Source organism: Aphis gossypii, chromosome 1, assembly GCF_020184175.1.
Source record: "Aphis gossypii isolate Hap1 chromosome 1, ASM2018417v2, whole genome shotgun sequence".
NCBI lineage: Eukaryota > Metazoa > Arthropoda > Insecta > Hemiptera > Aphididae > Aphis > Aphis gossypii.
Genome location: NC_065530.1, coordinates 49,285,738 through 49,311,742, shown reverse-complemented (window position 1 = coordinate 49,311,742; position 26,005 = coordinate 49,285,738). Strand labels below are relative to the sequence as shown.

The window sequence follows — 26,005 nt, the reverse complement described above, 5'->3', positions numbered from 1 at the left end:
AAAGTAAAAAATAAAATAAAAAATATTTAAAATTTAAAACTTACTTATATAAATTCTATAAAAATTATAAATTACAATTTTTAATTTATATCCTCATTATTTACTTCCACAGCTCACTATAAAATTAATACTTAAACTTATCTAATATTTATGTAACTTTATTATGAATGTGCTATGTATTAACTGTAGAGCATAAGTACCTGTAGGTACTGTTATCTCAAAAATATAATATGTATAAATGTAAAATTTAAACAAGTACTAAGAAATTCAAATCAATATCTGAGTTTTTTAGTAACTAAATAAATAAATAAAATATATCTTATTGATACTAAAGAATGAAGTATACACTCAAAAATACAGTCCACAAACATGTATTTTTAAATGAAGATAAGTGATTATAGTAAGCTAATTTGGATGAATAACTGATACAACAGTGTACATATAACATAATATAAATTATCTTTAAGCAATTGCTGAATAACTTTAATTTCTTAATGTCTTACTACACTCATTTTATTTCCTAATAAGTTTTAGTAAAAATGTATTTAATAATCTATTAATTTCTTATGAAATTAAATATTTCAGTATAATCCTCTAAAAGTAAAACAATACTCAAATTATATAAAAGCCATGCAAAATATTTTTATTAATGTATGACTATTAATTAAAGATATAAACATCTTCAATTCAAACCAAAATGGTTTCCTGGACTTCCTATTTTATTTTATTTTTAACAATTTGAAGCTATACTAACCCATTTGTTATCATTCATAAGTACATGCCTAATAATTTGCATATAGCTTAGTATTGTGCATCAGTTAGTGGTTCTTTCAATCTTAATAATTGATAAGCTATTTACCATAATATATTGTAAACCTAACTTGGCTATAATAATTGTAAAGGCTTTATAATGAATATTTTAAATAATAATTCTTACTCTACGATTTCTGGCTAATGATGTTCGTTTTCTAGATCCATGCTTTCTCAACGAATCTTGATCACTATCAGTAATACCCAATGAATCACCATCTAACAGACTATCTGTTGATCCACCTGTAAGATCTGCACTAGTACTATGTGCATCAGGTGTAGATATTGATTTTGATAAAACAGAATCACTAATCATTATTGATTCTTCATCATCTGCTTTGTTTTCTTCAATAATATTTTCATTAGTCATTATGTTTTTAGCCCATTTGTCACGTTCATGTTTTGTTTTAAAGCTACCAGTATAACAAAGTTTATTTTTAGGAATTTGACCATTGTTACCTATATCAGGTTTCTCATTGACTTTTAAATTTTGTATGGATATTACAGCAGGTTTACGAATGTTTTCTAGTAAGTTCTGTACTTTAGAAGGCTCATAAGTTAATGTATTTTTGTTCAAAGGTAACGATTTTAGCTCAATTTCTTGAGCAAGTTCTTCTAAAGAGCTGGACAATTGTAGTGAAAGCTGCTCTTTTACATCACATTTTTTAATATTTACCTGGCAATAGCCAGAATTTTCTTGGTTAACTGTAACAACAGTTTTATTTTTTCGGTTTAACACTGGTGATAATATATTATTCTCATTTTGAATATCAACTCGTTTAATATCACTAATCACATCATCAACAACTAAGTCATTGACAGTTAAAATAGTTGTGTTTTCTAAAGGAATGTTTTCATAGGACGGAGTTAAAGGTTTTTCAAAAATAGTACGTTTAAGAACTTGTGGTTTTTCTATTTTAATTTTCTCCTCGCCTTTGGATAAACTAGGCCTGCTAGGCGCTCGTGGAATTTCTTTAACAAAGGTAGCTGGAACATAAAATGGCTGGCCAGAACTGCGTATAACTTGCCACCAGTCATCATTAGTTTTTTTCAACAAAAGTAGTTTCTCGCCTTCTTTGATTGATACACACTTGTTTTCTCTAGTCTTGTACTCAAAGTCATAAAGAACCCTAACCTTAGTGTCGGAAATATCCATTGTGCCACAGTCATCGTAAATTTGACACCTAAAAAAAAAAAAATCTTTTGAGATCAAATATTTTATCAAAATAAATTAATGTATGAGAATGTTTAAACATTTTAAGGCACACGTGTCATATGCTATCTTCAAGTAATTATGTTATTTACCATATTCTGTATTGAAGATTATATAAATATATAGGTGTAGGATCATACAGTTCTACAAAAGTTCTACCTAATTGACATTTAGTATTTAAGAATTAAGTATGTGTTGAATTATTACCTAAAATTGAATTATGTTGGTGAACAATGTGAAATGAAAGAAACTTTAAAAAAAATAACCAAAAACATAATTTAAACGGTGATCTTATCTTATGACTTATTGTAACAAAATATTTACAATATCAAAAAAAGGGATGTCAAACATGTCATGTTATCCATTCGAAAAGAAAATCCATTTTTACATACATTAATAAAAATGGAAAAAATAATGGTGGATAGCATTGTTGTAGATACTATATGACACTTGTGGGTAGATTTGTGTAGATATATTTTCTTGGTAGATAGCATATGACACATAAATCCATTTTGAGAGTAACACTTCTTATCTCAAAAAAAATTAATGTTTTAAATATTTTTTATCATTCTAACATTTTTTTTTTTTACTTTTTGAAAGAAACCATATATTTTTAATTTCATAATCTAAAACAAAATATTATTTAGACGAATAGAGTAATTCCATTAAGGTACCCTACAAAATATTGATTAGTTAAAACTTTTAATTTATACTAAAAATATTTAGAATAAAATTTTGCTTCATAATATGAAAATAAAAAATGACAAATAAAATATTTAAAAATGTTGTGTAATATTTTAAAATTAAGGAAAAAAATATTTTTAAAAACAATTTGTAACACTTTAAGATAATGAGTGCTTACTATTAAAAGAATCAATAAGTATACTGTTGACAGTTTGTTACCTATTGAAAACTATTAATAGGTATCTAAAGAAAACAATAAAAAATATATCATTCAATTATTCATAACAACTTAGGATTTTCATTAACTGTCAATTCTTAATAGTTCAGATTTATTTATTAAACTCTCCTTGAACTTTGAGCAACCAAGAGTCAACTGAATAAAAAATGTATGTTTTCTTAAATGATATGACCATTGTCATTAGATTTTTTTTTTGCAGAATAAAGATCAGTGAAGTTTGTAAGTTTTAAAATGCATTAAATTATTGCAAAAATTATTACCATGTAAAGCAGAGGTTCCCAATATTTTTTGACTCGTGGTACCTTTAGTTATTTTCTAAAAATCCAGAGCCACTTTATATTGTATATACTAGGTATATAGGTATTCAAATAATTTCATGGCACTCTAGTTGAGAACCTTTACTTTAAGTTTAACATTTGATTTTGGCAAGATTACAAGAATAATATTTTTATGTTTTAAAGACCATTAGTTCAAACTTCAAGGTGAAAAATCTTAGCTGAGACCTATAGTATGCGAATCCAACACTGGCGATTCTTATAATGTTAACATTATGTTTACATCTTAAATCAGAATTTCTCAAATATGATTCTTGAATTCATGGAATAGTCCAATTTTCTAGTCATGGACACATATCATGAGCAATTATGCAATTATAAGGTATACATTTTAGTATTTATTTTAATTTTTTACTGGAATTAATGCAACTTTATTTCACATGTAGCTTATCTCATCTTTATTAAACATACCTAAGCCTAATTGTAAAAAAATGTGTGCAAAAAAAAAAAGGATTATTTGAAAGAAACCAAACTTATTCAATTATAATAGGTCCTATCAGAAGTATTGTCAATATCATCGTTATTTGACATAGAATATAACAATCGTACGAGTAATGTAAAACGGTTTTTGTGTATGTGTATAAAACATAGTCAAGCGTAAGTAGAAGAGAGGATAAAAGTCAATCTCTGGTCTCGGTCTGCAAATTAAAAAGTGATCAGGACATATCCAGGACCAAACTTCAAACGTTCAACTACCTGTCTACCTACAGATCAAAAACGAAAAAGATGTCCAGTACACATCTTACACACTTCAAGGCTGCCTAAACTCAGGAGACACGATTTCATGTAACTCACCAAGATGTCGGGCGAAAATCCCATTGGAACACGACCTTGGCCGTCTAAATCCTCTTGATGCACGACGACGGCGGATGCAGTTATCGCGTAACGAAGATAAAACTGGAAGAGCGAAAAATCAACACACACACGAAATAATAACGATAATAATAACAAATATTGATAAATTATGACAATTTATTATAATGACCAAACGGTTTTATCGATACTGTACGCGGTCGACGTGACTCACTGCCGTGCGATTTATAGTTTCTAATCGGCCGTTTGACATAGTCGTCATACACATATTTTATACAATTACAATATACATTATTATTATTATTATTATTATTGTTGTTGTTATCCTGCGACGGTACGCGACGACGGGCGACGAGCTAACAGGACGAGGGTGTTGCGGACGGCGGCCGATTGGCGATTACGCGATTTCTGTGTGCGAATTGCGAAACGCGAATGTGCTACACAGCGCGATATCGCTGCTGAGGAGTAGGAGTGCCGCGACGCCGAGTGATGACTGTTGATGGACGAAATGTGAATATCTTATTATTAAATTTTTCAATTTTGTGTCGGTGACGTAATCTTACAAATGTAATCGTCAGATGGCGTTGCAATCAACTGCTCGCCCGATGCCCGACACTACAATATGATAGAGCCTATGCTTAATAATTAAAGTAAAAGCTCAATTTATGATCCTATCATTGTAAATAAAAGTAAAAGCTCCAATGGTGCCCGTGCTTATGCTATTTGAAGCGTAAACTATAAACACCAGAGTCCAGATCACGGATATTCTTTTTATCCGTGGTACAGATACTGCTGTTATCAATGATAACAACCGATCCACAATTGATAACTCATAATTTAAAGTTTGAATTAATATAAATATTATGATTTAAGTAATAAGTATATTTTTTTTTACAGAAACTACTACATAGTATATTACAAAATTATATTAAGATATTCCGTGATATTGTCAATTGTTATTTATGTTTTCTATATCCTTGTGATCTGGAATATTAATATTATATTTTGGTAGTTTCGTACTTTCATATCAAACATCAGTATACTTATTGGTTTTACCAGAATCGTTGATTGTTCAAGTTTCGATTACTCCGCAGCTGACGTACAGCTGCGAAAAATGGAACTCCAAGATACGTTCTATAGTAAATCTGAATATGTAGAAACGGTAATCTAGCTTAAGACTTATTGATGTATAATATATTTTATACTTTTAACGACCTATTTACAGACAACTGGCAATAAAGTTAGCCGGCAAGCTCAAATTTATGGCTCTCAAAATATTATTCTGAACGGTAAAGTCATACTACAGTCTGGAGTAATGATACGAGGTGATCTAGCTAGTGTTAAAATGGGCCGGTATTGTTTTGTGGGCCGAGGTTCAGTCGTACGACCACCATGCAAAAAATTTAGTGGAGGGTAACTTCAAATAGTATTATATTATGTATTACCTACTTTAAAAATTAACTAATTAAAGGGGTAGAGAGTTCCACATCAATATATGATTTTCTATAATAATTTTAACAACAATCGCTTTTATAAATTTTGAAATTAACAAAAAATTTATACCTATTTAGGTCCCAATTTTTATTTTTTTTTCTTGTTTTTTATTCAATAAAAATTAATTAACAATCTAATCATATTGCATAATAGCATAATAAGTAAGATGATACTGTTATAGTAGATAATGATTGGGAAAACCATTCATAAACATTACCTCCTATTATAAATTTATGTTATTTTTTTTTATTTAAAAGTGAATCCATCAATATGGTCTAATTGGTGCTTTAATGTAACTTTGTTTGATTTATTATTCAATAAGGGAAAGTTTAGTTTAGTATTAATTGATATTTTTTGTACAATTTTGACAAAGACTGGTAGTAAAGAGATGAAGAACATTAGTAATAAAGGTAAACAAAGTCAGATAATTAGTAAGTTAATCCTATATTAAAAAACTCTAAAAATATTTCAGTTTCATCTAAATTATCATAAATACAAAAACATACTGATACTTGCTCTATTATTATATTAATTGTTGTTTCATCCTTAATATATACTATATTAAATTAAAGTTTTAATTACCTAATAAACTTTTTTTTAAGAAAATTATTAGTTATTAAAAAACTTGATCCCAATTTTTATGAGGTTCTGCGCACCTCAAACAAATTTCAATGAGTGCTCGAGTACCCGGGCATTCGATTACATAGTGCCTATGTTTGTGTCAGTGGTTTATTTATTAATTCTGTAGCATGAGAACAATTTATTTTTCATATTTTAGCTAAATAATTAAAAAAAAAAAATAGGTATTTATAAAATTTTACATTATAATAATAATTCTTTATTAAGTATCAAAAATTATACAATGGTTTTCTATTGAGTCTATTCAAATTTAGAACCATACTAGGTAGTTGATTTGTGCATGTTATTATCATAGCTAGGGCCCTGATTTTAAAGCATATGCTTTTTTTTTATTTATGATATAGAAATATAATTTTTATACATTAATTTGTTTCATATCATTCTTATTTCAAATAAAACAAATTTATTTTTATGTAAATGCTTTTTTTCTATTATTCCAGCTATGGATTGTTTATTATGCTATAGTAATGTAAAAAAAAAAAAATATATAAGAAAAGTAAAAACCCTAAATATAGACTAATAAAATGGTTATATTAGATCATTATTATTTTTTGTTATCAGCTTAATTATTAAATAATATATTAAATGTATAGATTATCGACCTACACATAGCCTACAGTACCTACAGTCAATACACTTATAACATTGATATCGACCATTTCAAAATTTAAGATTAAGTGTTGTAAATTGAAACCACTTGTATGAAGTGTGCACCGATCACTTCAGTGGGTATAGAGCGTCCGTTTTCTATGTATAAAAATTAAAAACATTCTATTGGACAATAGTCAATTTCACTACTGCAAATCTAGGGAAATACATGATAGTTAATTCTTTTTTCAATTCTTTTATTCATTTTTATAACTAATTCATATTAATTTTTGATCATGCTTCTTTTTTGCTTTCTTTGATGTTTATTATGCTTTAAAAAAATTAAAATCTTGAGAGATGACAGTAAACTAGGGTTAATACAAAAGTATAAAATAAAATAATTATTATCAGCTATGATATAACTTGCCTATTTCCTAATTATAACAGTATAGCCATTAATTGTGGCAGTATCATATTTACTTCAATAACTAGTAATTACCCTTTTAACATATACTAAATGTCCATAGTTAGTATGTTGACAGAGATTCACTAAATTATATATTTCCGGGTTTTCCTAATTGAGCTTATAATTTGTTTCCTCTCATCTTATATTTACAATTGCAGTTCCATTTTTTTTTATTATATATACTTTTACATATCACTTGAATTTTTTATTATTTCAGACTCGTGAAAAGCTATGTCATCATCCAACATTTTAGACTAATAATATCGAACACTAAAAATATTGTGACAATAACATTTTTACTCATTCCCCTCATCTAATTAGTACCAACTATGTTTTTAGGGGAAAAATGGGCTTAATTTAATTCCAACTCCGCCCCTGATTAATTAATTTATATTATTCAAAGTTGAACATGAGATTTATCATACATTTAATAATTAATATTATAGATTTACTTATTTTGCTCTTCAAATTGGAGATCATGTACACATTGGGGAGCAAAGTGTCATTCAAGCAGCTATCATTGGATCTTATGTACACATAGGAAAAAATGTTGTTATTGTATGTGATAATAATATCTATATCATTGTAATTTTAGTTTTTATTTATGTTATATATATATATTTTTTTTTTTAGGGTAAAAGATGTATACTTAAAGACTGCTGTATGATTGGAGATAATACAGTACTTGCACCCGATACTGTAGTTCCTTCATTTACACATTATTCTGGTTCTCCAGGCATCCAAATTGGTCAATTACCAGTTTGTACTCAAGATCTATCTACTGATTATACCAAATCGTTTTATGATCACTTTGTTCCGTCTATTGATAATTTGTAAGGTAAAAAAAATAGTTTTCTTAATTCTTTAAATTAAAATTTTATTGTATAAAATAATTTATGTTTTGATAATTTGCAATAATCATCTAATTTTGACATGTTTTACAATTCTGTTTTTTCTGATCTTTTTCAAAATCTACAAACACCTTTGCTGGTAACATGTGTTCTAATGACATGTTATTCTCAGCAGGTAATCCCAAACATGCCCTGAGTATGTTTTCAATACATGCTCTCTGACGAAAGAGAGAATTTACTATTGGAGCTCCTATAACAGAATAAATAATTATTTCTCTCAAAGTTAATAATTTATTAAGATTTACCTTTTGGTACAACAGGAGCTTTAAGCAAGTATGACAGAGCAGTAAATATTGGATGTAAAGGTGTGTAATCTGATTTATCTGATCCAATTTCAATTCTGTTAAAGACATCTGCTAATATAAATAAATCCAGTATAAGAGGAGCTGCCAATAACGAATCTTCACATGTATTATGTATGGCTAATGTATTTATTCCATTCATGAATATTTCTGATGTGTATTCATCCAATGCCCTTTTGGAATCTTTGACATATGGCACATACTTAATAACTACACAGTGATCGGGTTTCTCATTTGGTTTGAAAATAATGTTATTTGATTTAACCATGTCATCCACTACATTGCTTTTAGAGATCTCTTTTGAACGGAATTGTTGTGGTGCTGACAAATTATAACCATCGTTGTTTCCCAAATGATTATAACTTACAATGGACACTGGTTTTATGCCGGCAGTCACTAAAAAGTCTACTAATACGGACTTCAATTTAGTTTGCCCTGATTTGAAATCATCCCCAGCAATATGTACACACCATTTTTCAGCTAATTCTACTACACCTTTAACAAAAGTGTTTGATGGTGATCCGTTTATATAAGTACACTGAAATTATAAAATTATAAATTATAATGTAATTATTTCTAAAACTTAAAAAAAAAATAAGATCTTACTCCTTCTAAAATGGAAGCAACAGCAAATAAAGTAGATGGTGATATTTCTGATTCATTCTTGCAGATTGACCTTAAAAGATTGTCTGATGTGTCATTAAGTCCTTCAATCTCTTCACTAAAACGTTCAGTATTGGCAGTCCATAACACAATCACTTGGTCCAGTTCTTTACATTTCTTAAAATCTCTAATATCTGTCCTTATTTGATCTAATGCTTCTGACTTTTTTTCCATTTTTATTACATTATCTGCACGAGTTGATTGATTAGCTGCTATAAAATCAGGGTTAAAAATTGATGGTCTTGGAATGATTTCAGACATTTTTTTCATTAGTTTTTTTTGCAAATCAATATCTAATACCTAAAGTATAAATAATAAATATTTCAAAAAGATCAAATTTTAAACACAATTATTAACTATAATATTACTTCTGCTCTTTTCATAGCTTGACCTAGGTCCATGCCTGAAATGTCCCAACCATCAATCTCTATGTCATTGGGATTTATCATAGGTACTAAGTTTTTTAACGGTACATAAACATCTTTGCCAGTTGAATCCATACCAACACGTACAGTTGATGATTGTGTTATTGAACCAAACCAATTTGGAGACTTAACACCTGACTTTGTTTCCCATGTATAGCCATATTTATTCGCAATAATACCCGCCACCAAGGTAGAACCATTGTTGCCACCTAAACCAACCAACATTAATCCAGTTTTTGGCACCACTCTTTTTGTTCGAATCTTGAGTTTAGTTATGGTAGGCTTAATCTAAACAAAATAATAATTTATATATTATCTTAATATGCAGTTATAATTTTTAACTGTAGGTAATACTAGTAGTACCTATTATATTACAAAACAATTTGAAAATTATTTTAATATATTTTAATTTTTTTGCAAATTTAAAATTATTCAAGAACGAGACTTTTAAATATTACAAACAAATAACAATCACCGCCTCAACAATTGTTGATAAAAGTGAATAGGTAGATACTACTAATACTTTTTAATGTTTAGAGTTATACATTTTTTAAAAACCTGGATAATGGATATATTAAAACTGAAACCTATTTAGAAAAATGTTAAATAAACTATTACTATTAAAATTGAGATTTAGTCTAGGACTCAAACATTTTAAAATATTATATTATTGAGTCTTTAGTCTTGGTAAATGGTAATAACTAAAAAGTGTCTAAATAACCAGAGATAAGGTAAAAAAAAAAAACGTAGAGCTTAAATTTTGATTTGATTTTTTCATTAAAATAACATATGTCAAAACAATAATGCAAAATAATTAAGTAAGTACAGGTAGGTTTATAAATTATTCAGTGGTAGTTGGCAGGAGGGAAACTCCATTTTGACACAGCTGTGTCAACTTTTCAGAGGTGAAACAGTACAACTTCAGTCTATGCTAAGGTTATGGATTCACCTAATCTTTTTCATTCAAATTTTATTATTTTACACCATAATATTCTAATTGTAAATAAATAATGTATAGGTAATAGAAATAGATAATAGATTTTGGGTTTGTGATGGTAGTCAATTATTAAATATGACATTTTGTTATTTAAAATTTAAGCTCAGTCTGCTACTGCAGGGTATAATGGTATGCATTATACGCATAACTTTAATATATTAATATTTTATAATTATATGATGAAACATGTGTTTAAATTCTGAGCAGAGAAATGACTGCATTGATTTTAAAATATATTTTTTTTTTTGCTGGGAATACTTTTTAATTTTTACTGTAGAAAAAAATGCTTGAATTTTCAACTTCCGTATTTTTTCTGAAAGGTAAGTAAATCTTTTTGATATTTTAAGGAATCGAAAATAAAAAAAAGAGTAACTTAGGTAACTAGTCTAATACTTGATAGTATAGTAGCCCCTAGCCAGTAAATGTCGAGTCTACTTCATTTTTAAATAAATTTGTGAAAATTTCAAATAAGTATCTATGGTTACACCCAAAAATGAAAAAATAAATTTGATTTTGCCCCAGTTTTTTTAAGAAGTCCTAGGAATTATTGAACCTTTAACCTCCATAACTTCCATCTCTATATAGTATCAACTATATTCAATTTTGCTTACAAAAATCACCCCCAAAGTTGAAAATCCAAAAATTGAACCTTCAAAAAAGTTGTTTTACTTTAGCTTAATCATTTCCCACCAAGAAGTTGCTCATTACTCTTCCAGTTTTTCATTCGCTTCTTTCTTTCTTCTATACTAACAGTAGGTACATCATCATTCTCAAAAGTCAAACATCATTCACTATTGTACCTCACTCCGTATGTATTTCGTAAAATTTATGTAATGCATCGCAAGTAATGATTTTAATAGTAGTAATTTTAGTTTCATAGATTATAAATATACATAAACAAGTTATTTGTATTATATCTTAAAGGCTATTACCTATTGGCTATTAGAATTTATTAACTATATCAATAATTGTAATAATTGTATACACAACATATTTAATAAAGATAATATTATTGTTATCTTATACATTATATAGGTACTTATTGTGTGGCGTTTTGAATAACACATAATGTCCTTATTTACAAACAAAAATTTAAAATATAATGTATGTGAATCATAAAATTAGTAATAAATAATAAATATAATATATTGTTAATCGTTATTTTTTATTACAATTTGTATGTATTGTGTTACATATTATAATGATTATTTTTAGTTTTTATAAGTACTCTAAACAATAATTATGTATTATTATTAAAAGTTGAAACTACCTACTACAATACCGAAATAGATTGGTTCTAATTTCTAATTGATCAATATTAATTTGTAAAAGTTAACTATTCATCATTGGTTTGATCTTTTAAATTATTACGATTTTTAATATAATAATTTAGTTATGATATTATGAACTGAATTCAAAAATGTTAAATGTTCTTTATGTTAATAACGACATGATGACTTTATAAATTATAAAGCATAAATTTATTTTGTTCTTTTAAAATAAGTTCTTCAATAATAAAAATAAATAATATAATTTTTAAATAATTTTAACTATATAACAATATACATATAACAATAACAGGGTGTATAGGAACTAGTAACGACTATCATAATTATAAAAATAAGCGGCGTTCTGGCAGGTCTTTATCATAAATTTAAAATAGTAAAGCACATAATATTATATTATATATTATAGTATCATATTATCTGTTGAAAATATTCTAAAACAAAAACTATAGGAAATAAGCCTGCAAAGCTACTGAACATTAATAATAATACATAGGTATATTTAGGTATCGATAACGATTGTATATTTGTATATAAAAGTATAAATGTATAATGTTGGTTATAAATAGGTACCTAAGTAGTACGTACATATTATTTTACCTACACTGTAGTCTGTAATCCAATATTTTACTTTATGGTATTTATTATAATCACTAATCAATAAAATCTCATTTTCAGTCTTTCGGGAAATATTAAAGGTCAATATACAATTTATTTTAATACTATTTGGTATGCCGTATATTATCTACTCAGATTAAACAATAAGAAATAATAAAATGCATGTAATCTTATATATTATTAATAATATTTGAGCTGTGATAGTTTCTTTTAATAGCTAATAAAAAATAAAAAAATAAATATGTTATAGGACTAAAAAATAAAAATTACATATACCAGACGCACTCGTACATTTATGCATACCTAATTTAATAATAAGGTATTATAGTGACACCTAATAAGTAAATACTAGTACCTTAGTAATAAGTAGGTACCTAATACTATTTTCAAAATTCCATTGAGGTTTTTTGTTTAAATTTAAATTGTAAATTATGGTTTAACATTACAAAATAAATGAAAATGTATACGAATAACGATTAACGGTGTTTATATATTATCTCTAATATATTATGAAAGTGATTTTCTATAATATATTTATTAGGTAAGTATAGTCAGTATAGGAACATACATTATTCATTCTAAGATGGATTGATTATTCTAAAGCTTGAAAGTACCTATTCTAAATGTCAAAATATTTACTGAGAAAAAAAAAAACTTAAACAAACCACTTCTGACAATGAATATATTAGTCTAAGTTGTTCAAGGTAATTGTCGAAATATTAAAATTTCGTAGTAAAATTATAAATTTCTTTATTTCCTATACTCAAAAAATATATTTATAGGATATGTATACATATTTTTTTAGAAGGTAAGGTATGGTTATTAAGGTATCTAAAGTTCCAAGTATAAATCGTGGTTTTATTATTTATTCTATAGTCTATTGTGCAATTCATTCTGTTTAAAAATAGTAATATTATATTTAAAAAGTAAATGTTTACCACTATCGTATCCTTTTCGCTTATAGCATAGTTGATTGGATACTCGATGGTGGACTCGATGTACTGTTCGCTGTATTGAACATTCGGGCTTTCCACATGGACCATGATATTATTGTCTACGCTCTTCTTAGTCTTGTCACAAGCAGCCGTCGACATGATGATCGTGTCTAAATAATATTTAGTTAAAGTCCGTACGTAAGATTACAAATATCTACAATTGTGTAGGGTATTCCGTATGTATATAGGATGCGTAAATTAGTCAGGATATTTTGATGGGCATACGGAAAAAAAAAATTATAAAAAATTAATAAGTTACCTACCTATGTTAAAATATAATACGAGAATTTGTATTTCGTCGAAGGAATAAATCCTGATTGGATAAGTTTAAAAGACGACCGGTCTGGAAGCGAGCTGTGGCTAAAGTGTGACTATACGAGTGTACACGGTACAGGCGTACAGCGATGGCGTTGACGACAGAGAATAATATAAATAATAATAGTAATAATACCATAGCGCGCAACTACAGAGGATTGGTGTAATGGCGGGTAAGGGTGGCGGCGCAGATGAAACGTGAAAAAGACTGTATACGCGTGCGCCAGAAAAAGCAAGAGTTTGTAGATCGTCTGAAAGTTAGTCGTCGACGCCGTAATAAGTTATAACATAATATACAGAGTGTGATTCACTTAGCACATCACCACTGTCCACCATTTTCCCTTTTAATTATATTCTTAATATGCAGAATTATTGATATATTTGGGCGAGGGAAAATTTTAAGTAGGTATACTTTAAACCTTAAATATGTTTATGTTAAAATACCTACTTTACATCAGCGATAGATACTTTCAAATACCTTCCTTTTTTACTGCAATTAGCCAAGCTGATAATAATTGTATTATACAGATACCTATATGATTTAAATTTGAATAAGCCATTTCTGAGATTCTGAGTTATTAATAAGCTTTACATAGATATCTACTGAAAAGGTAATTTTAATTTGGATATTAGAAGTTTTTATCGTCACAAAAACATATTTTACGGTAACACGAATAGTGAAAATATTATTAGCATAACAAATTTAAAAAATAGGTCCAAGCGTAAAGAAAAATTAAAAATCTGGATATGAATAAATAAGGGATGAAAATATGTGAGATACTTGTTGTATCACTCTGTATATTATAGTAAATTATTGATTCGTTTTTCCAGAAGACCCGCGTACACACTACAAGTGGCCAGCGATTAAAAATCGATCACGTTATCGTGCCGCTGAATACAGATGACATGCAGCCTTTATATAACAATATAATAGTTATCTATTAATTAATTTTTTTAATACTCGTTTAATTTTGTTGTTTTTTTGTCAATTTTATATTTTATGAAGTACTAATGAACTATATTTATAATAAATGTTAGCTTGTACAGTTATTTAGTCCCTACTGCTCTTGTATAATGGTATTAATAGTATAATTAATTTATTAAAAATTTTCTAGTGGATATGATTTAGTGATTAATATTGTCCAATTATTATGAATTTAATACTTACAAACTATTATTAGTATTAATTAAAATTTTCAATGTACTATGTGATAAACAAACAAACAATTTTGTCCATCGACTTTATTTTGTTATTGTCTAACATCTTTTAAAATAATTAAATGGTTGGAATTAATAGTTTTCATTATATAAAAAAAAATATTTATCAATAATTATTAACTATATAGATATAGCAGTGAATCTAACTGTGTAATAAAAACTTATTTTTTAATTAATAATTTATACAGTTTATACCAAAATTTATTATAAAAATATTATTCGATTTGATTTCTAAGTTTCTAACAATAGTCAATAATTATCAGATATTAAAAAATATAAAATGTGTTTTTTCTGGGACTCGATTTACTCATAATATTTTTTTCCCAGTACTTTTACCTATTACCTTTTTTCCGAGATCGAGAAAATGTCATTCGGGATCCAATTTACCGATTCCGGAATAAATAGCAGCAAAAAAATATATTGTAGATAATAAAATAAAATACTAAAAATTCAATAGTTATTCGTTTATTTCATTATATGTCATTACTCATTACTCATTGCATTGATATTTATATAAGTATATTTTTTCTATTAAAAAAAATCAACTTTAAAACGTGAATCATCTTTTAAAAAAATAGGCGTTGTAAGGTAAAATGTTTCAAATGAAGTACCTATGCAAGCCCGGATTAAGAAAATTTTGGGCCCGGGGCCAAACAATTTTAGGGGCCCATAACCATAATCAAAATTTTGGTGACTCAAAAATAAAAATATTTCAGACAAAAAAAATTATATTTATAATTTTATTTCTTACTTTTTTTAAATACAGAAATAAAAATGTTATTTGTATAAAAAATTTTTCTTGATTTTTGGGAAGCAAACTCTTTAATTATATCGTGGGTATTAATTACCTCCAAAACATCACTCTCTATATACAAAACCATAAAACTATTTAAATTTTCTTGAGAACTGCTTGTTCTACACTTGTTTTTTATACGAGCTAATTTGGAGAATGCTTTTTCAGCCGAACAATTTGCAATAGGAATGGTATAACTTATAAGAAACCCGAAACGTTAATGTATTATAATAATATAATAATATAAATTTATATCATTGCAAATCTTTGTATTTTATTTTATATAATATATATTAAATTATACCAGTGTACATGTTTCTTTTGATTTACAAAGTATACTATTATTACTATATCCAAATATTTCGGATTTAATAAAAAAAAAACGTACTATTCGATAGAGGCCTACTATTTTTCAATATCCATTGTGTGCCCGGGGCCATAGCCCCCTCTGCCCTTCCTTAATCCGGGCTTATACCTATGTATAAAAAAGTATCTTACATAGCGTATTATGTATTCCTACTGTATATAGGAATACAGTAGACACTATAATACCTACCTATAATACTTATCTATACCTAACCTATAGGCTATAATATATAATAATAATTATAAATAATGTTGCATTCAAAGAAAAATTAAAACCATTTCATAATTCAGATTAATATTATAGGTTCTTATTAATTGATTTAATTGTAGGTATTTAAATATTAGAATAAAAATAGTAATATTATGTACCTATAGCCGCTATAGGTATGTGTTAAGAATTTAAGATATCTAATCAGCTTGGTAGATTCAATATTTCCATTATTATATAATTTATATATTATGAAGTTTTTCATATACCTATTGGCTATTACAATTTACAATTACAACAATGATACTATATCATTGAATTTAAATTTAACACGTCCAAATGTCCGCATTTAGTAGATTTTACATAGACATCTAGCTGGTAGCGGTTTGACAATTTTATTTGACCGGGGCAAGCCTACCCACCACTACTGTATAAAACTCAAAAGTGATATTTTACTACATAAAAAATCAGTTTAACTGAGTTATTAGTACTTATACTTTAATATTATAATGTATTAATATATATTATTTACTCATGATACAGATTAAAAAACATTAAAATATTTCAGAATAAATAAGTTAAGTACCTATAGGCGTATAGCTATTTCAAACAAATTTAATATTATTAATATTTAATGATGAGGATCCGACTACCCACCTATTAAAGTTTGATCTTATACATGTTCAAGCCGCTTACGGCTTACTGTATAATACAGCGATATCCACTTGACCACTATTTTATCAATTAATAATAAATAAATAATAAATAAAAAATATAAAAAAACAATAAATGTATTATATTTAAACAATGATAATACCAAGCTAAGTACTATTATATACGTGGATACGTTTATAATGGCTAATTACTGACAATAAAACGCAATATTTAAATATAGGTATTTTTGAGTTCACAAGATAGGTATAATATTGCTAATCGTATTATAATAATTTTTAAGTCTCATCAATTTTATAATATTATTGTCATATTAACAAGATACATTATTATTTATTATCATTCTGTGACTCTTTATGTACTTACCGACAATTGTTTCTTGTCATAATATTTTAACTTGGCACATTGTTTATCTTAGAACAAAATATTCTTCGCACAAGATACTTATTGTTGACCCTTAACAATGTCATATTTTTGTTATTACCATCAATATTTTTTTCAGTGTACATAGATAATATTAATAAGAAATATAATCTGCTACCTAGGTATATAATATAATGGTTTATTAGGATATCCGATATATTATATATACCTTCCCAAATTAATAAATTGATTCTAATTAATCAATAACAATTTAAGTAATTGGGATATGACTTTTGACTACAATTGTCACATACATTGGTATTTGTGATAAATCTGCAGGTCAACCAAATCGTGTTATTATATAGGTAGGTATTTAGGTGTGGCACATGTTTGAAAATTTGTAAGTTGCGTGTCATTGCTTTTATCGTTTGTACACCGAAATTAAAAAACTATCATAAATGGGTGTGGTACTTGTATTTTCCAGGCCAAAATTTCAGGACTTTAGTGCTTTGATGGACTGTGTACAGGGATAATGTCTCGACAAAGTGAATATAAAAGTTGTTTGCCGTTAGATGATGTAAGCGACTAAAAACATGTTAAAGCTTTCATATTGATATGCCCCTGCTTTAGTTTATATATTATTGTAACTCATAGTTAGCACACTATTTTATAAAGCTTAAAAACTATGCGAATATCTAAAGTTTTTTCTTTGTATAATTGACAGATTACCTACCAAGCTGAGATGGTATGTATCCAATTAAATTGTTTCTTGAAAAATCGTCTTTTTAGTAAAACCTTACGTTTAAATACATTTAATTTTGCTTACTTTTTAAAAAGTTATTTGCTTTAGAGAAATATTCGCATATTTTTAAAAACTCAATTTTACCTCACATCAGAATATTTTGAAGCTTTTATTTTACTTTTACTTTTACATCGTTGAGATTTGGTAATAATATAATATAGGAAATAATATACAAATGAAGTATAATATACATAGATTTCAATATAGGTAATAATAAAAGAATCATAAAATAACGAGTCAAATCAAAATAACCATTTTTTTCAGTGATTAACAGGTCATTGAGACGTTTGATACATTTCTACTAAATTACCCATCTATTTCGATTGTTGGTCCATTTCATTATACATTTTGTATTATCTCATCGATATCCAAAATATCCTTCATTTTTTTTTTGTTAACAACCCAAGAGCTAGTTGGCAGCATTCCTCCATTCTTCAAGCTTCTCTTCTTTACTCTTTAGTTCATAGTATGTTTCACATCCTATATCCTTAACTAGGTACTTGGCTCATGTATTTGGGTAGTGGTCTTTTCGACTAGTCTTTCTTTTTGTAGATCCTTCTATTAGTCTACCTACCTAGTAAATTGTTTTCATCTTATCTAACCATGTGTTTTCTCTTGATTATTTTAATGTAGGAATACTAATCGGGGCATTTTCATCAGCCTGTTAAATATGATCAGCCTACTCCAATCATTTTGTTTTAGGAAAAAACTGATATTTAGCTTGTATACAACCTTTTTAGATCATAGTTATTTCGTATTTCATATTCCTTACTTTAATTACGAACAGGTCTATGCATTTTCAGTGAAACTTTTGTTTCAAAGTTAAGTTAATTTTTTTTCGCACCCCTTGAGTTGTGAACTTTATGTCACACGTGACACGAGCATACATTTCCGTCAGTTGCAGGTAGAAAATAAACAGTTTATTTTTCGTGCCTTTAAACAGTAGCCTAGAACTGAACATCTTGTTCATAGTAAGTTAGGCTTTATTTTCAGTACTTATACTTAACTGAATTGTGCGAATTGCTTTGTATATATTATTATTTTTTGTGTTTATGATGACTCTTAGGCATTTAAAGTTATGAAATGGTTAAAATGAGTAGGTAGGTACATGGGATATATTTTTAGAACTGCCTTGATTAACACCCAGATCATAACTAAGAATTTAAGTTTTATTTTCATTGATAACAGGGCTCATTATATGACTACATTTTTTGTTTTCTTTGTTTCTTTGTGATTTAACTATTTCATTTTTGCTATTTAGCTTCATTTCATAACTTAGATTAATACTCATATAATACTTAAACAACTATAAAGTATTCAATTATCGTACATGGAGTCAAAGAGAATAAGCATCACTGCATATTGTTATTTGTTATGTATTTTCTTAGACAAACCGAACTACCAAACATACCTATGAATATTTATAAATAATATCATAAGGAAATATATGCAATTTTGTTTCTTGCATTAAACTGAAATTTATGAGATATCATTGCTTTTTAATATATATATATATATATATATATATTGGTGAATATACAGTGAAACTTCCTAATTATGAACTTCAATTTAACAACATTTTCTATGTAAAGAATTATTTTTGAAAACCATAACCTTCATTGTTAATCACGAGATAATTCTATTTAACGAATTTCTCTATATTACGAATTTTTTTTTGTTCCCCTCTAGACTTCGTTAAATAGAAGTTTCACTGTATACAGCAAAAGGATGATTTAAAGTACACAAACAGAACATTATTTAAACTTGCACTATTTCAAACAAAATTAGATTTAAATTAACCATTTATATTTGTTGTACTGTGTAATATATATTATTAGTATCTATCTGTAACAATAATAGAAAAAATATACCAAGTAATTTTCACTATATTAGGTAAATTTATTTACAAAAAACAAAAAATAATAATAATAATAACAGCAATAATAATTCATACAACAATTAAAATACTTATATAATTTGCTTTAAGGTGATAGCAACAAATGATTTTACAACAACTTCTTCAGATACTACACCACCATATGATGATGCATGGTTAGAAGTACAGATATACAATGGTTATCGTGTATGGCACATTATTTTTTTCATCATGACGATCTTCTTCACATTAGGTACATTTTATAATTAAATACAAAATTAAAATTATTTATTTAATAATAAAATTTAATTATTAATAAATAATTTTATAGTGGTGTTTATGTGCTGCTGTGTAAGATTTCGAATTCCCAGGACTAAACAAGAGATAGAAGCTGATTTTATACGCCGTAAAATTGCAACAAAATTTTGCAAACAATTACGTCTATTGAGTGATACTGAAATGGACAACATGGACCTGTTGAAAGGTATTAACTGTAATTAATGTTTAGTATATGTGTTAATTTTATATACAAATTACATAGCACTAAAACGACTTCAGTCAGAACTTGAAATTCCTAGCAATGAAACAGTAAAGGAGCCTGATGAAGTACTATCATCAACTAAAACTACTACGCCAAGTTTAAAAAAATCTCCAAAATCATCAGATTTTGGTATGAGTATTAAACTAGTTTGTTATCTTTTACTTATTTTTTTTCAAAACAATTTTAGATTCTTCTGTGGAAAAACTAGATGAAGAACCTGAAAATGTATTAAGTGGTCGTCTAGCAACATTAGTTAACGTTTTAAATGTTATGAAACCACGTCGTAAACATATAGCTGATGAAATTACACCAAATCTTATTACAGTTTAAAATTAATTACTTTAAATAAATGTCTTAGTAAAAAATAAAAAATATTTTTTCAAAAATATCAACAATCTTATAGAGTAATAAATTGTAGTTGCATAACATATTAAATTGATAAAAATATTATAATTTATGTTACATTAATAATGTAACATTTTATACAAATTAGAAAGTAATGCTCAGAGCTCGGGAGTTCTAGCAAACGCATATTTGTTCTGATAAGTCATAGAACTTTGAAAGATACAAATTCATTTCACACTTTCTTGGTGTATAAGATATTTTATTCTGGTAATTTATGCATATTTAAAGTTTCTAATGCTGTTTTGTTAATTTAGAGTTCTAAGTATTATTATAGACATTTTTTATACAATAAAGGAAATAAACAATATAACTCCAATAAAGTAAACAAATATGTGAATGAAAACATGTATTTTAATTTTTAATTAGTAAGTACGTTATTGATTAATAATGCAACGACATCAAACAATTTTTATAAGTTTTATCAGAATGCATCTGATAAGCATTGAATTGAGATTATTAGATTTGTCATATTTACATACCAGAGCTAGACCAAATATCTATAATTTATAAACACCTACTATCATATTTTATGAAAAAAATATATAAAATTTGAATTATAAAAAAAATAAAAATATTCTTTATTACAAATTTTTTTTATAAAAGAGTTTTAGATAATTTTATTTTACATATTTACCAATTTTTAGTACTATTTTTTGCACTTGAGTGTTTTTAAGTGCTATAAATTTCGAGCCCTGGACTAAAGACAATTTTAAGTAATAAATCATATATTTATGATTTAAATGGATCCAAATGAAAATTGTATATATATAAGGTGCAACAAACTAACTTCCATTACAAATGTTACTATATTCATTAAACAGTTCTGGTACACTCTATACATAGACACTGATTTAAATCCTAAATTACCTGTTAATACATTTGTTAAATGCAGAGACATGATTACATTAAGTAATTTATTAGGTATCATTAATGAAATCAATAATATTTTTTAGGTTTTTAATTATAATAAAACCCAAGTGATTTATTTATTAAAAAATAAATACATTTTTCAACATACTTATAATTTATTGTATTTATTTTAAAGATCAATACATTCAAATTACACTACCCTACAACTATTTTCAATTTGATTATTAGTGTAATATTTCGCTGATTCATTCATACATGTACAATGATCTATCTAATCCTACAATGAATAAATTTATATTTAATAATCACAGACATACCTAATCCAAAATCACTAATGAGATGTGATTAGTTGAATTTTAATGTTGAGACCATTTGATAGATTTGATGTCAATTCCTTCTTGATGCATTTCCCATAATGGACTAAAATTTAGTGGAAAATAAATACATCATTTATACTTACTTAATTGGTTTAAATAAATGAAAACTAACCTCATTTCTCGTAGTCGTTGAACATGTTTTATACATTTTTCAGCAGTGTATAAAACTTCATCTACAGTTGTAAAACGGCCAAAACCAAATCTATAAGATGTAGTTTTATATAAAGACTAATTAGTATGTTTTGAAAATTTTTTATTAAAGATATTCAGTATTATTTGAGTATGATTTATTGAAGCTTAATTTTAAAACAAAAATCTAAACAATATTTTTAGATCTTGGTGATTATGATATATTTTGGGAATATTACATTTATTTAAACAATAAAAACTAACAAAAAATTAAAATTGATAGTAAAATATAAGTATAAAAAACTAAGATTTTAGTGATTATATTGTTTGTTAACAGTAGTGTTAATTTAATACTTATTTATATATCACGAAAAATAACAAAAATTAATAATTAAGAAGACTAAATTTATAACTGTAAGTATCCAGAACCCATTAAAATTTAAAATAAATAAATTGTTATTTTTTTTTGTTTTGAATTATTATAAACATTTTTATTTCTGTTAGACATGTAACAATACTTTTGTATTTTCCACTCAGAACCTAAAATGTAACTTTAAAAAAATTGTATTTAATGTTTATTAGGTCGTAAAAATCTTTTTTTCTAGTTATATTTATATATATATATGAATGGCTTAACTGACTAGAATAATTTTCATACCTAATAGAAGAATGTGCCAAGTCTTCGTCAGCTCCAATAGCACGTAAAACATATGAAGGCTCTAAAGATGCAGATGTACATGCACTACCACTTGACAAGGCAATGTCTTTGAGGGCCATAAGAAGTGATTCTCCCTCAACAAATGCAAATGATAAATTTAAACAACCTGGATAAGTATGAACAGCATCACCATTGCGAATAACTTCTGGGAGACTTTTGGTAATTTTTTCAAGGAGTAAATTTGAAAGTTTTGTCATCCAAGCATGATCATACTAAATAATAAAGTATAATATTAATGATTATAATATCAAAAATTATTATATTATTGCAAGTTAATAAATAAATAAATTGTATACAACTATTCTACTAACCTCCATTTCTTGTTTAGCTATCCTACACGCTTCACCAAATCCTACAACTATTGGCGTTGGAACAGTTCCACTCCTTAAACCTCGTTCTTGACCACCTCCACTCTGAAGAGGTTCTAAACGTACTCTAGGTTTACGCCGAACAAATAATGCTCCAATACCTTTGAATAAGAAAAGATAATAGTATTGATAGTATTATTTATAAAACACAAAAATTTATTTTCAATTTTATACCTTTTGGTCCATATAACTTATGTCCACTTATAGACATCAGATCAATATTTTGATCATTAACATCGACAGTAATCTTGCCAACCGCTTGAGCTGCATCAGTATGGAAAAATACTTTTTTTGACTTACATAATTTACCTACAAAAATAATTAGATAATAAGTTTACTTTAGCTGTCAGTTTATTTTTTGATTATTCTCACCAATTTCCTTAATTGGCTGTTTTACACCAATTTCATTATTTACAGCCATGATAGAAACAAGTGCAGTATCAGGGCGAATTGCAGACTCTAATTCATCAAGTGAAATTATACCCGTTGAACAAACTGGTAAATATGTAATTTCAAAACCTTCACCCTCCAAAGCGCGACAAGAATCCAAAACACATTTATGTTCCTATTACACATATAAAATGTTAATTTGTTGATAAAAATAAAATAAATAAATAAATAAAATGTTGATAGACCAACCGTTTGCGTAGTAATAATATGTCGTTTCTTAGCTCCATAAAAATGAGCAATTCCTTTAATTGCTAAATTATTAGATTCTGTTGCTCCAGATGTAAATATAATTTCTTTGGGATTGGCACCTATCAAGTCTGATATGTGCTAAAAATATTTTCAAAATTATAAAAATACAATTAAAATTATATTAAAAATAAAATACCTGTCTAGCTGTTTCCACAGCTTCTTCACTTTCCCAACCATACATATGTGTACGAGAATGTGGATTTCCATAACTATATGTCATGTAAGGCATCATAGCATCTAAAACTCTAGGATCCTGAAATAATTAAAGTATCATGTAGGCAATAGAAGTTATAATTAAAATTACAGAAATATTTATTGACATTTATTTTAACAGACTTAGAAATTATAAGGAATACTTTTTTTTAAGTGCTCTGGTACAAAATTTTTAATTTTTTCTTTATGATAAATAATGACAGTAGTAGGAAAGTAATGCGATAAACAGATTATTTTGCAATTGTTGGTTTAAATTTAAAAGAGAAATAAGGAACTATTTTAAGAATGGTTGTTGATAGATTTGGTTGTTGATATATATATATATCTGTTATCTAGTGTACTTATCCTACAAACAACTAATGATGATTTTTTTTGATTTTTTTATCCAATAACACTCCTTATTTCAAAACCTATTAACATTCTTAAGAAAATATTTTTTTTCCATAATTTTTAGTCGAAGTTAAAGATCATTTTTTTGTTTTTATAATGATAATATATACTTTTAATTTCAAATTCTTTAGCAGAATATTTTTTGAAGTATTTCAGTACATAAAAATTGAAATTTGGAAGAATATTAACATTGAATACTTTATGAGTTGTACCTAAGTATTTAAAGTTTAGATAATAATAATGAATAATACACTATTTAACTATTCTTGTAATATTATTATTAACTTGCAGAATAATAGGGTTTTTAAGTTTTCATACACATAATATTGTTTGTACAACTAAACCCTTAAAGTTATTAATTGTAAAATTAAAAAAAAAAATAGAATCTCCTCAAATATACTACAGGTATGCTTTAATAATTTGGTATACTGATGTTAATCAGTTAAATTTAAAATAATAGCTTAAAAATATAAAATAAAAAATGATTAGGAAACAATAAATAATACAATATTTTTGTATAAGAATACATAAAAATGAACATGTGCTAAATAATTAATTTTTGTTCGCATTCAAGTATTATTTCCAAATACTTTTTAGATACATTTTACATATTAAGTACCCATGTCTGAAAATAGTTTTAAAATCAATAATATCAATAATACTCACCAGAGGAGTTGTAGCTTGTGCATCTAAATACAATGGTTTACCTCTTAAAAATCCCATTCTGGAGGCAAGTTTTGTTTCTAAAAATTGAAAAAACAATTCTTGTTAAGGTCGTAGTCTAGTACATTGATATTATTACATCATACAATTTTTAATTTTCATTAAAATGGAATGCGACATCACATTTCAGATTTCAATGTTAATGAGTTTATCGATAGTGTATCTTATATTATTATTTGATCCATTGAATTAAAATTGTTATTTTTTGATATCATATACCTATTATATATATATATATATATTTTTTTTTAAGTTACCTTGTTCAGTGGTTTTTTGCGAAAAATATCTGACAAATTTTGATAAATTGTGTACATTAACATTTCTGCAAGCCATTTTGTCACAGCGTACTAATTGTTAATGAAATGTAAACCGATTACCAAACTGAAGTCGTCTATGTAATCGTGTGAGCTTTGAATAACGACTAAAAGATTTTACCTTTTTAGTTTTTACCTTTGTAGTTTGTGATATTATACTACCTATTT

The 26,005-nt window shown here is 26.5% G+C and overlaps 5 protein-coding genes across 8 annotated transcripts in view; 2 read left to right on the top strand and 3 right to left on the bottom strand.

The window, feature by feature from the left end:
* The window catches only part of LOC114126806 (rho GTPase-activating protein 12-like), a 16,412-nt gene extending 11,980 nt beyond the window's left edge, over positions 1-4,432 (bottom strand). For both annotated transcript variants that reach the window (XM_027990825.2, XM_027990826.2), the window contains exons 1-2: positions 4,076-4,432; positions 938-1,994 (exon numbers count right to left, since the gene is read on the bottom strand). In XM_027990825.2, the coding sequence (XP_027846626.1) occupies positions 938-1,966 (1,029 nt within the window). In that variant the 5' untranslated portion in view covers positions 1,967-1,994; positions 4,076-4,432. The remainder of the gene's footprint in view (positions 1-937; positions 1,995-4,075) is intronic.
* Positions 4,432-14,760, top strand: LOC114126810 (dynactin subunit 5). The gene is made up of 5 exons (XM_027990830.2): positions 4,432-5,255; positions 5,319-5,506; positions 7,727-7,838; positions 7,914-8,118; positions 14,624-14,760. The coding sequence occupies exons 1-4, from the start codon at positions 5,208-5,210 to the stop codon at positions 8,115-8,117; spliced, it is 552 nt and encodes a 183-aa protein (XP_027846631.1). The 5' UTR covers positions 4,432-5,207; the 3' UTR covers position 8,118; positions 14,624-14,760.
* On the top strand, positions 8,029-20,961 carry LOC114126812 (transmembrane inner ear expressed protein). Of its 3 annotated transcripts, none has more exons than XM_050206034.1 (5): positions 8,029-8,118; positions 20,202-20,343; positions 20,422-20,574; positions 20,632-20,760; positions 20,819-20,961. In XM_050206034.1, exons 1-5 carry the CDS (start codon positions 8,083-8,085, stop codon positions 20,959-20,961), a joined length of 603 nt encoding a protein of 200 aa, XP_050061991.1. In that variant the 5' UTR covers positions 8,029-8,082. The 3 variants fall into 3 exon arrangements, with proteins under 3 accessions (XP_050061991.1, XP_027846632.2, XP_050061995.1); XM_027990831.2 differs by lacking the exon at positions 8,029-8,118 and adding an exon at positions 17,813-17,989; XM_050206038.1 differs by lacking the exon at positions 8,029-8,118 and adding an exon at positions 18,014-18,157.
* On the bottom strand, positions 8,132-13,893 carry LOC114126807 (inositol-3-phosphate synthase). Its single transcript, XM_027990827.2, has 6 exons — positions 13,741-13,893; positions 13,421-13,587; positions 9,525-9,869; positions 9,100-9,456; positions 8,437-9,031; positions 8,132-8,381 (listed from the first exon to the last, which is right to left on the bottom strand). The coding sequence occupies exons 2-6, from the start codon at positions 13,574-13,576 to the stop codon at positions 8,203-8,205; spliced, it is 1,632 nt and encodes a 543-aa protein (XP_027846628.2). The 5' UTR covers positions 13,577-13,587; positions 13,741-13,893; the 3' UTR covers positions 8,132-8,202.
* Positions 20,090-26,005, bottom strand: LOC114126808 (cysteine desulfurase, mitochondrial). Its single transcript, XM_027990828.2, has 11 exons — positions 25,781-26,005; positions 25,467-25,543; positions 24,334-24,450; positions 24,138-24,275; positions 23,871-24,063; positions 23,673-23,807; positions 23,442-23,599; positions 23,071-23,342; positions 22,396-22,485; positions 22,224-22,326; positions 20,090-20,564 (listed from the first exon to the last, which is right to left on the bottom strand). Exons 1-10 carry the CDS (start codon positions 25,854-25,856, stop codon positions 22,263-22,265), a joined length of 1,320 nt encoding a protein of 439 aa, XP_027846629.1. The 5' UTR covers positions 25,857-26,005; the 3' UTR covers positions 20,090-20,564; positions 22,224-22,262.